The sequence below is a fragment of the Sylvia atricapilla genome, chromosome 9 (genome assembly GCF_009819655.1).
Source record: "Sylvia atricapilla isolate bSylAtr1 chromosome 9, bSylAtr1.pri, whole genome shotgun sequence".
In the NCBI taxonomy this organism is placed as follows: domain Eukaryota; kingdom Metazoa; phylum Chordata; class Aves; order Passeriformes; family Sylviidae; genus Sylvia; species Sylvia atricapilla.
Window position 1 is genome coordinate 26,492,744 of NC_089148.1, and position 12,235 is coordinate 26,504,978.

A 12,235-nucleotide genomic window follows, 5' to 3' on the forward strand; every position below is an offset into this window, starting at 1 on the left:
CACATCTGGGAACAAACTCATTTCTGTTCTTCTGCTGGGTGAAAAGAAGATTGAAATGCATCTCAAACAAAAAGGAATAAAGAATTGTATCCAGGGAACATTTGGGAATTCAAAGCCAGGCCTGAGACAACAGTGTATTAGCTTTTCCAATGTATGGCTCTTCATTTAATAATTTGATTTGCCCTAAGAAAGATGAAAGAAATACTCAGTGGCATGTAAGGAGCAAGCCTTTCTCTGCTGTCTTGACCTCCTCAGCATGTCAGGGTAGAAAACCAAGTGGAGAGTGTGTGTCAGTGACCTGCCCAAAGAGAGAGAGAGAGAGAAGGAAAAGGAATGAAGAAATGATCAACAATAATTCAGCGAGGCAAAGTGCTGCGAGGAGAAAGTGGTTCCTCTTTGGAGCCGTGGCCAACTCCTCAGCCCATCTTGGAGATGCTTCCTGCTGATCAGGGAAGGACTGGGGGAGGGAAACAAGAACACTGGCATCATTCCTCAGCCCGTGCCATACACTGATGTGGAGGGGTCATTTTCTTCTTAGCACAAGAAGTGACGAGTGCAGTAAGGATCTCGAAAGGTTTGTTTTTGCAGTCTCTGACTAGGAAATAGCAAATTTCTCAAGTGCCAAAAGAAAGGGCTCTTTGATAAAAGGAGAGAAACCACTACTATTAAACTGATCAACATTACCAATGTGCCTGCCTGATACTAGAGAGAGGGAATTAAATGTTAAAGTCAAAAATCTGCTAGCCCAGACACAGACCATTACTCTGATAGCTGTGTTGTGGTCAGCAACTCTGGTGAGTGCAAAACTGGCCACTCCAACAAGTTCTGAGTGCAGAACAGAACCGTGTTTCCAAATATAGGGGCCCTCACAAGCATTTTTAATCAGTTAAAGCACAAGGGGTAATGAAGCAGGTCATTATTTTCCCTGTTTGCCTCTAAAATGGCCAAGGGCCCTTTCAGTCATGATTTTCAGACTTAATAAAAATGATAAAGTCTTTAATTCCTAAACCCACACCTACAGTGATGTGAAATTACCCTGTGCAAGAGAAGAGGCTCTTATTGCTTCTGATGGGATATTACAAGTCTCAATCAGAGATTGTAAATTCTTTGAGATCTTCAAATGGAAGATAAAATAGGTCTTTGTCTATTATTTATTTACTTATTGACTTATTATTTATGTATCCCTAAGCAGCTCCATCCTGCCAAACCATATTTCTCCTGGCGTCTTTCAGCCTGTGACATTTATATTTTATTATTGACCTCAGTAAATGACATAAAATATGGCTTCTACAATCTATGAAAAGATGTGTACTCAAGATCAGAACTTCATTTCTACCTGCTGTAGGTATGGAGGAGTTGGACTCTCTGGCGTTATGAAATCTGTTATTTTGTGTGGGGGTAGGAGGCAGGAGTTATCCTTCCATCTCCAGGCAAGCATAAATATTTCAAAGCACACATGATTCTAATTCCATTGAAGCTTGTCTGAAACATCCCAGACTTTCTATTGAAAATGAGATGATAATGTATGGTGGCCTGCAACAGATATACCAGTATTTTAAAACTGCTGCTATTGGGCCAAGTAATTATGCAGTACAGCTGTTGCGTGCTACACTGGATTCCTCAGTGTTTTATGAGCTCGTGGTGCTGTGCAGCACAGAAGTCACAGGAATTTTCAGAACGCTGAATTCCAACCTCTCATTTTGCAGGTCTGCCTTGCTTTCCCCTTCTTGATTTGTAGTAGCCAATAACAAAGTAAGTAACCAATAAAATAAGCTGCAGCCATTGATTAGGTGAGCGCTGCACATGGCCGAGGCTCTGAAGAAGAGCCAAAATTGTGAATTCTGTCCCAGCGAGTGATGAGATAATAAAGTATCAGTTAATTTGAAACAGGTTACGGTTTTCTTTGGATATTTAGGATCCTGGAACAAAGGAGCAGTTCCTAATAAAGAGCCCTGAGATCCTTGCTCCCGGGGAGTGCCTGCTGACATGGTGAAGGGACACCTACAGTGCTCAGACAGGTTTTCCACCAGCACAGCCCAACATATGGGAGCACATATTGATCCATCCACCTTCCATCTCCTCTTCCAAAAAGAGCCCTGCCAACCCCTTCAAGTCCACACGACTGGATGGAATTCCTTTCTTCCTGAAGTCGTTTGAAGTCTTTGAAAGGGTGGTTTGGTGTTGCTCAGGAAAAGGTGTTATCACTCTGGACTGTTCCAGGGAGAAGTGCTGGGAATCCTTCACAGGCACAAGGGCTGCTCCATCAGCTGGATCGGGGCACAATGCTCAGATACCTCCTCTATAAAGTGATAATTAAGTTTACTAATACTTCATTAAACATTGATCAGCCTTCCTAGAAATAGAAACATTAGAACCGTAATGAAACGGGATCGTTTTTTATCCGCTTGTTTCTGAGGCCATTATAATTGGCTTCATTACAATTAAGAAAGTATTTTCTGAAAAGTCATTTCCCTGGAAATGTTAGAGAACAGTTTGTTCTGCTAGCGACTTCCACGTCAGGCTTCTAAGTTGCTTTAACTCCCTGCGTGCTGCAAACTTTCTCCTGCCATTCCAGTGATGCCAGTTCAAATTATGCGAGATGGATCCCACCCTTTGTACCTCAAAGGTACTTATTCTCAAAATTGACCATATTAGAGGACTAATTGGCTAAGCCACCATGCTGGCTGATGTGAAATGCTTTCAAACACCATGAAACAGCTGTGTTTATCGGAAATATGAAGAGTGACTTTTTAATAAGGAGATCTGGCAATAATCCAAATTTGTTGAAAGGAACTTACACTTCTGTGTATAATACAATACAAGAGGTAAAGAATGGAAGCCTAAAACAATAGCTTTAAGCCCACAGATTTTGGTGATGAAAGCAGTTACCCAAACAAGAAAAAAAAATAATTAAGAAACTTGGGCTGGGATTTGCAGAGGTCCTGAGAGAATTCATTAACTGCTTTTGAATTTCAATGGGAGCTGCTTCCCTGTAACACTTTAAAAGGTTTCTGAAAGTCCCCGTTTTTCTTACTGCCCATTAGGAACAGACTTTAGGGTGATGAAAGTAGAGGAATTGCTTACTCAGGTTGGCAAAACCTGCTCCTACTTAAGTACTGAGCTGCTGAGGGTAGGACTGACCAGTCCTGGATGAGCCCTTGGAAGGGAATTCACATCCCTGGAAAACTCAGGTATTTGTTAAGTCCCATAATGGTACAAAGGGGCTTACATGTTTAGTCACATGTTTGTCAGGCCCAAGGATGAGCTAAATGCAAACTGATCCCACCTCACATTCCCATTTGCAGTGTCAAAGCTGGGAAATCATGGAGCTGGAGAACAAAAACAGGCTTTACCTTCTGAGCAATTTAGGTATCACTCGCTCCCACATTCTGTAGACAAACATAGATGAAAAATTTAAAATATAACAGAAACAGCTGACCAATGCAAGAGATAGTGAAATACCCTGGACAGGATGGGTGGAGGACCTGTTCCTGTCCATGAACATCAGAAAGATGGGCTGAATTGCAGGCTATCCATCCCTCAGCTCCAGAAGTCAAGTGCAGCTGGCCAGCTAAGCACTGCTGGAAAGAACAGAGCCATGGTATCTCCAGATCAGGGCTGGCTCTCAGCCCTTTTCTGCTGCTCTGAGTGGTGCAAGGCACCTGGACCCTTTGTTCAGAAACACTCTTCCTGTAAGAAATTTTGCAGTAGCAAGTGGGAGGCAGGAGGACATTTTGCCAAGGCCCACGGAGCTTGTAGCAAAAAGAAAATATGCTTAGGGCTGTGTTTGAGCTGAGGGTTTATTGGTGTACTCTGGGCTGCTGAGTGTTACAGGCTGCTTTTGAAAACCTGTAGAGCTGAACTGAGCACTGGTTCCAGATTCTGGCACGGGCAGGGGGCCAGTTAAGTTAGCTATTTTGAGCAGAATGTTTTAAAACATTCAGTCAGAATTCTGCTGCCTTTGGGAGATCAGAATACTATAGAATTGATTACATAGGGACAGGAATAAAAATCAGACCTATAGAAAGCACTCCTTCCTTTCAAGACTACAGCTAGAGGTCAAAAAGACCCTAATTTAACATATTTGTAGAATTCCTGCCTCGCATCAAATGCTGTCAACTTCTGCATATTATTATTAGTTTTAATACACATGATGCATTCTCATATATTCTCATCATAAGATAAAAACTACTGCTAGGAGAATATATCATGTCTTTCTTATAATGAAATGCAGTTGATAAGTTTACAATAGAAATGTAAATTCTCTTAAAAACTACAACCTTTATGTGTGTGATGATATAATTCTGCTTTGATACTAAAAAGGGCATGGTAATGGAATCTGTGACTTTGGAGTGATATATTGCTGTTAAGTTAATAGGACTCCACATTCCCATTTCTAATATCAGTGTTTTTCCTCCCTTTCATTCTGTAGATGGTAAGCTGATACTACATAAACATTGTTAAAGCTATAGTTCCACGCTACAGTAATTCACTTAACTTTAACATGATTTATGGTTCTGTCAATAGAGGAGGTTGAAAATCCAGAGCTCTGATGCTTAAACATGGGTTCCATATTTAAAGCAATAATGTGCTTTTTGTGTGTGTCTGAAGCTAGAAGAATTTAGCATAAAGCAGAGATAAAAATATTATAGTTCACTGCACTGTTTAAAGCATATAGTTTAACTCCACGGATACATCAAAGAGAGCAAAGGAACCAAAAGCAGCGTCAGGAAAAGCATGGGCAAAATACTTTGTTCCTGCAGCACTTTATTTTTATATTATTTTTTAGGGATGCATGAAATCCTATTAGTATTTTTAACACTCCCCCCTTTTTTTTTTTCATTCTTTTGCTCAGTTAGATCAGCTCCTTTTGTCAGGATGAGTTTAAATCTGGGTCCACGGTGTTAATCACCCCCCTTTCTTCTTTCTGGCACTTCCCCTCCAGGCATTTTGCCTCTTTAGGAGATTAAGCGACCAAGTCATCTTGTTGCTCTAACATGTCCTCACTGGAGCAACATATTAACACAACTCCTCTGCAAAAGAGCCCTCTTTAGAAGTTTGCTGCAGGGATGACAAATTAACCCAGCATGGTGTCCCACACATCTATCTCAGTACAAATTATTAGTGTAATAGAGCTTTTAGTTATGCATTTATCTAGTAATTATTGAACGGTTATACAGAACGGAGCTGAGCAATCGCGGCCCTTTATGAGGCGAGCTCGGTGGGTGGTCTTACAGTTAATTTAGGATAGGACTGTCTAAGCAGTTCACTCACACACAAATTAGCTGAACAGCCTGCTCCTTTAAATATTTCCTATGTCACAGGCTAACTCTTGACAATACAACAAAGGTAGAGTTTTAATTACACGGTCGCTGACTTTTGTTTAGCTGGAGCTTTAACCCTTTGCAGGCCTCCCTTCTCTGCCCTCCCTGGCGGTGGCAGTTTGGGATTGTGTCATGGCTAAAGCCTGACCTTGAGGCCATCTGTTGGGAAACTGCTTTTCCTTCAGCACCAGGTTACTCCAGAGTGAGCTCAGAAAATCAAAATCTTCCCCTGCTCAGCCAGCTGTCCTGACATTGTTAACTGGTCTGATGCAAACTCGTCCGATGGTCAGCACTGCGCTGGTTTGTGGCCTCACCTCAGCTGCCTCGCCCTTGTGGTGTGATTTTCCTGGCTCTCTGACATCACCACCCCTTGCTCTGAGGTGTCTTTGTCAAGCTGCAACGCTTTGTTTTTGTCAAAATTTGGAGGGAGGTAGAAGGTTACGCCACTGTGCCAGCTGACAGCATCAAGAAGCGGCCACAGAGGCTCGTACAGAACAGGACATTACAAAATGTCTTTTTACAATGTACACCATCACTTTTGATTCACTTGGAGCTGGCTGACAGGACAGCGAGCAGGCACCAGGGTTTGGTGACCCAGTGGAGGATATTGATAGAGAAGGACACGGTATCTTTCCAGATATGTGACATAAAGGTTTTGCCACTTTGGCATGAACAGAGAGTACTGTGCTGCAGCATTTCCCTGGCAGGCCTTGTCCTGATAAAAGCCTAAGTGGCAATGGTAATTATGGAAGAAATTAATATAATGGAAACCAGTCCACTAGTTGACTTTCATCCCTTCTTCTCATACACCCCCTTCCTTGGGTTCTCGCCTTCTTGCCATATTTCTTGCTTCTTGTAATTGTGTTTCTCCTTAATTTATCTTCCTAACACATATTCTCGTTGTTATTTTTATTTTTTTTTCCTTGCCTTGCCTTTTCTTCCTTGCTTTTTTGGCGTGCAGGATCCACATTGTCATATTCCATGGGAATGCTTGAATGCTCTGCAGCACAGGCTGCTGTACATCCTGGCTTTACAAGATCGTGGTCAATTTAATGTTTCAGCCAGCTCCAGTTATAAAGTCACCAGAGTGTAAGTAGCAAGACATGGAAGCCTAAAACCGCTTATGTAAATACTGCTGTCACCCATAGTGTTTAAATCCTTCACTGTCTGGTGAAGAGTTCAAGTGGTCTGGGAAGCTTTGTGAGATGCCAGCAATCCACGATGGCTTTGCAATGCTGGAGTGCTGTGGTGAGCTAAGCTGACCACCAAATAATCTCATGTGCAGGTAACAAAAGTACGCCTGAGGAGGAGAGAGATCTGGCTGCTCGAATTTTCAAGGCTTTGAAATAAATTCTAAAACTGATAGTGATGCTAAAGCCACCCTATAGGTGATCAATTTACCATCTGCCAGACGCTGAATCCTAACCACGCTGGTCCAGAGAAGACATATGGTGCATTCATAGAGTCATGCCCAAAAAACTGCCATCATCAAGTGAGGCTCCATGAATCACTTTGCTAGCTTATCACCAAAGAAACTTGGATCTTGCCACCATCTGTTGGAAGTACTGAGGAGTCACTGAAGCATTGGCATCCCTGCGCCAGCACTCGCTGCACATCTGGTCTGCTGGTCAGCCAGCTCAGATCCTCTCTCCTGGCTACTGCCCAGCTGGGCTGGGCACTGGCAGCAGCACCAGTGCAGACAGCAATGAATGCACAGCCTTCCACAGCACAGCACATCCAGACAGTTCCATGGGAGCAGAGGTTTTCCAACTGGTTCGTTGGGTGGAGCACCTCAGAGCTAAGAAATCCTTTCAAGGATCTTACTCCTCCTCCAAGGAAGTTTTTGTCTCCAAAATGACTCATTGTGGGGATTGCAGGGAAGGGCAATCAGTATCCTGGGACATCCCAGCATCGGATGTGCAGTGTTATTCCAAGGGATGTTTGGAAGCGTGTGAAAGATTCGGGAATATTCCCGAGAAGTTATAAATCACTGGTTGTCAATGACAACACCTGCCATGAATAGTCTACAGCTTCTTCTCTGCTGTCTATTTTGATCATGCTTTACAAATGCATCTCATACACACATCCAAGTGATAAACTTGCAGATACGAACATGAGAAGGAGATGGAACCTCCTTGTGAGCGTCGTGTTGGCTGAGGCGCTTACTCTGATGGTGACCTACTTACTCACAACTCCCCTTTCTCCGAAATCTCTCTGCAGAATAGAGATTAAATCCTACTCTTTGTTCTCCAAAGACCCCTAGGAATGACCTGCCCCTGACCATTTACATAATGCACCTGTGCCCAGAGGGAATTTAGCCTGTGTGTGCTGTACCATCCTTTCTGCAGAGGCATAACTCCCAGTAACCACTGGTGGAAGTGAATCTCTCAATTATATCCTCTTATACGACAGTATTATACTCTTTATGTTGCCACTTCTGATACCTGAAAAGCTTCTCTCTTCTGCTTACTGTCCCTAAAGTACGCCGGAGGCAATGGGATAAAGAACAAAGCTGGATTTGCAGAAAATAATCCATCTCAGTATATCACCCTTTACTAACAGAATGATTGTTGCAGCAGGGAAATAAACACAGCCAGTGCGCTGTGGAAGAAGAATACTGAGGAGGAATGTCCCAAAAGAACAAAGAATGAAGCCTGGGAAGAGATTTTTTTCAGGATGATGGCACTTAAAGAAGCCACGGATGGATTCAGAGGGATTTTTTTTCCTGGAAGTTGGTGAGACTTTGTTTGTGAACGAGCATAGAATAGAAGATGCTTCTGAATGATGTTGCAGAATGACAGTTTTGGTTAACTTGTTAGGAGCCATGATGATTAAAAACTCTGTTGCTTCTTTATGGAGTTAGTAAAGAACATCTCCTTCCAAACAAACAGAATTTGGGACTGTAATAATTCTATTTGCTTTTCTGCCTCCCACTGAATGTTCTTCTCATGTAGCCAATGGAAATCCCTCAGTGCACAGAAAAAGTCTTGTGAAAACAGAGTGTAGATGAGATTTAAACAAGGCCTCACCACTGAGACATTTCCTCTCTCAACCACACAAGAATCCAAAGCACAGAGGGTCTAAACAGGGGCAGACAAAGGCAGTCAATGATCTTAAAAAATTAGTGTGAGGTAAAACACAGCTAAATAAAGAAAGGCCTATTAACTAATCAATCAACAACTGAAATCTAAAAGGCTGAACTTCGAAAAGACAGGAATTGGGAGTCAGCTGATGTGCACTGAATAGAATGTTAATGGAAGCTTCATATTATTCATCCTTGTATCACCAATTATCAAGGCTTTTAAAAGAGGACATATTTGCCAGACAGCTCAGATCCAAATTTCAAGGGAAATCTCTACAGAGCTCTATAGATGCCTAAATATCTTCTGAGGATCTAGGTGTATGTCTAAGGGTAATGAATAATTTTTATGGATTAACCACAACAAATCAAACTACAATAAGCAGATTTAACAAAGCACAGAACCTCCTGAAGTGCAAGTCTGACCTTGCTTCAACTTTGTGCAACTCCACCACTTCTTGTCACATCACCTGGATGTGCAGACAAAGAGGCTCCTCCTGGTTTATGCTGCCCTCAGTGAAACCACACTGATGCCAAACAGACATTTCCAAATAATTTCTAGGATGAACTGCTAATATGCCTTTTTATGCGTCACCATTCCACCAATTCCTTAATAATCTTCTCTAAATGAGACAAAATTTCACAGCAGAAAGAAACATGTCACAACCATTCATTCCTATTTTTGTATCTTCCAAAGAGGTTTGTAAGAGGATTCATTCATTTGTGTCTCTTACTATGCCCAAGTGAGTTCCTTTTCAAACGTGAACTCAGTACTGCATTTAGTTTTCTAGGCTAAATGCAAATGCATCTTTCTAACAGAAATGTATAAGCGCATCTAGACCCAGAGGACATCTCTTTTACTTGGAAAGTCAGTCAGAAGAGTTCTGGGAAGGAAACCAGCCAAAGTATTGCAGGAACCAACTTCAAAGGAGTCCCCTAACAAGGCACACTGACTCCAGCAGCACAAGAATAAATGACTGGCAGAAGGGAATCCACAGAGCTGGAAGACAGGCGTGGGTCAGAAGTGATGGATGGGTCCCTGTCTCGAGCAGTTGGACCGAGTCAACGTGATGGATGGTCACAAGCAGAAGACACTTCCCTGCAACACAGTCTGTCCCTTTCCCCACCCTCTTCCAACAAAACCCCAAGGCCCCAGCCTTTCCACCTCGAGCGGTCATGGGGAGCTTTCCCAAAACAAAAAGCAGCCCAGCCTGACAGAAACCGGCCTGTAGACACCTAAAGCCCCTCGGTGGTGTGAAGGTTGTGGGCACAGCCCCTCGCCGGGCGGTCGCAGGAGGCGATGGCTTTCCGTGGAGCGGCGCTGGGGCGGCCACGGGCTGCCCTTTGGAAGCCTGGGGGCTCTCGGGAAAGGCCTCTCACCTCTGGGTCCTGTAATGACAGGTCGATGGTGCTGTGTGAAAGCCGTTCCAAGGGAGGAGGTCTGCGAAGGCGAGGGACTGCTGAAACCAGACTTCTCTGACTTCTTTAATGTAGTTGGCGATGGCATTCCTGGCAAGAATGATTGATAAGTGCAATTTAATAATGCTAGGTCATGGAACGTCAGCCTATGCATTGTGAAAGGGGGTGCAAAAGCAGCTAGACACACTTAAAGGACAAATGAAATGCAACACAACAGCAAGCTGAAAGCTCACTTTTATTTGTGGGGTGTTTTTTTTTTTTTATTTTTTCAAGGCAGAAGAAGCCATGGTTTGCTCTGAGCCATGAGTACTAAAAGGCAGCCATATTTTTCTTATAGATCTGAAATACGGGTAAGATGCAGCTTATTATTGCTACTGAAACCTACTCTGCTTTATTTTTAGAAATCTGTAATAGCTGGAGCATTTGGATTTTTACAGGTTTTTTATGAGTTCTGTCTTTCACTCCTTGGTTTAGTAGATTATTGCAAATGGATCTTTTAAATGTGCCGCACGACTCAAGGCACAACCAGAGAATGGAGTTCTCTGAGTTCAAACTCTTCCTCCCCTCACTTTCTTGACTTCAAAGGGATCTGAAAGTTATACATTTATGTGGTTCTCTTTCGCTTTCAAATTTTTTTTTTTAAGGGTGAATGGTATTTATGTCTTGATATTAGAAGCTGCACTGGAATCACTTTGGAGTTGTTATAATGCCCTTGAACTGTATCAAAGGCTCCCAAGGAAAATCAGAGTTAAGTTGTCACTGGGTGAAACCTCTGCCATGGATAGGCAGAAATGGTGTGGCACTCATCTGACAGGTTTGGTATACAGGGTAAGAATAACTCCTGTTGGTGCCATAACAAGGCTGTGGTATCAAAAAAAAAAAAAATAATGGAATGAATGCATTGCAACAGGCTTTTAAAACCTCAGCCTTTTCTGTGTATGGTGGATGCTTGAATGAAAGAATTTTACAGTATGTAAATGAAAAGTATGCATGATTGTCTGTATTTTTGCAGTTCTAGATGCATCTGGGCATTCTGATTATTAGAATGTACCCTGAGAACTCAAAATTTCCAGCATATACAGCCCATCGGGCATTCTGCATATCCGTAGGGATATAGCAAAACAAAGGTGGAGATTTCAGGTGGAAAAGCAAACTGTCAGGTAATGTGAAAGCTGAACTTCCACAGCAAAGTAATTTAATTTTATTTCCAACTCTGTGTTTTATAGTATTTAATTGTTAAAAAAGTAAAGAGAGAGGCCTGGACAAGATTATCTCTGGGCTATATTATTAACTTTATATTTAATAAGACTAGTTTTATAGTCCCTGGGATGTTGATTGCAATATGCAGGAGCCTTCTTGTACTTTATACTCTGCACTGCTGGGTCTTAATGGTTTCAGTGAGGCTTTGGAGTTTATATTTCTGTAAGTTAAATAAAGTAAGGGAATGGTTTGAGTTCCAGTGCTGTACTTGCAGCTTTCTGCCTTGAAATTTGTTTGCTACAGAGTTTGCTGTTGTGGTGGCTTTTTCCTCATAGCAGGAAAGGTTACAGACTTAACATTTTAAAATTTTAAAAAATCAAAGCTTAGAACTGACTATGGTGCATGAAAAATATTGGGATTTTTTTTTTTTTTTTAAATTTTCATTTGATCTTAGGGACTTTGGAGTAGGAACAAAAACAAGGATTGGTTCAATTTCGGGGGAAGAGAGAAAAGGAGATTGAAGTGAGGTGTTTCACTGAAATATTCCAGTGCAGCTTGCTGAATTTCTGCTCCAGTGGGATGTAACTTAGTCATGGCATGACCATATTCAGGACAAGGACACTCAAAGGAACTAATGGTGCTGTTGACCCAGATTTCCCTATGATGGAAGAACTGGGGATGGAAACACCAAAGGAGTGTCAACCTCAGCCTTAAGAGCAAAATATTATGGGCAGTCCAAGTGCCCAGTTTATGCACAGGGAAGGTCACTAAAATTTTCCAGCAGGGGAGCTGCTCCAAGAGCAAAGTTGTGCAGCCCATGGGAGGGACCCAGGTGGGACATGAGTTACCTGAGCCCAGGGCAGGTGACAGAGGTCAGGGGAGGAGTGAGATCTCAACTCTGTGGCTCAGCTGGCTCAGGAGCTCCCTGCTTTCTCTGGCTACAAACCCTCTTCAGGGTTATGGCAAAGATAATAAAGCTTCTAAAAAAGTGAAACAGCTTTTCTTTTACCCCTGTGTTAGAAAAAAACCCTGCAGGGCTCATCTTTAAACCACAGCAGGGAGAAGAGGCAGAGGCAGTGGAATATGGTTTAAAGCTGCAGCAAGTGTGTCCAAATACTGGAACTTGAGGAGCTACAAAGAAGCTGATGAATGACCTTGAGTGTGGCAATGCTGAGCAGTGTCATGTTCATATGGGGATGGGTTTTATAAGGTC

At 42.5% G+C, this 12,235-nt stretch overlaps 1 protein-coding gene across 11 annotated transcripts in view; it reads right to left on the minus strand.

Annotated features, from left to right (window-relative positions):
* NFIA (nuclear factor I A) overlaps positions 1-12,235 on the minus strand; it is a 250,775-nt gene that overhangs the window by 43,384 nt on the left and 195,156 nt on the right. For 8 of the 11 annotated variants that reach the window (XM_066325386.1, XM_066325390.1, XM_066325387.1 and 5 more), the window contains one exon: positions 9,784-9,912. The exons of the other annotated variants lie outside the window; for them this stretch is intronic. In XM_066325386.1, coding sequence (XP_066181483.1) covers positions 9,784-9,912 — 129 coding nt within the window. The remainder of the gene's footprint in view (positions 1-9,783; positions 9,913-12,235) is intronic. 11 annotated transcript variants of the gene reach the window in all.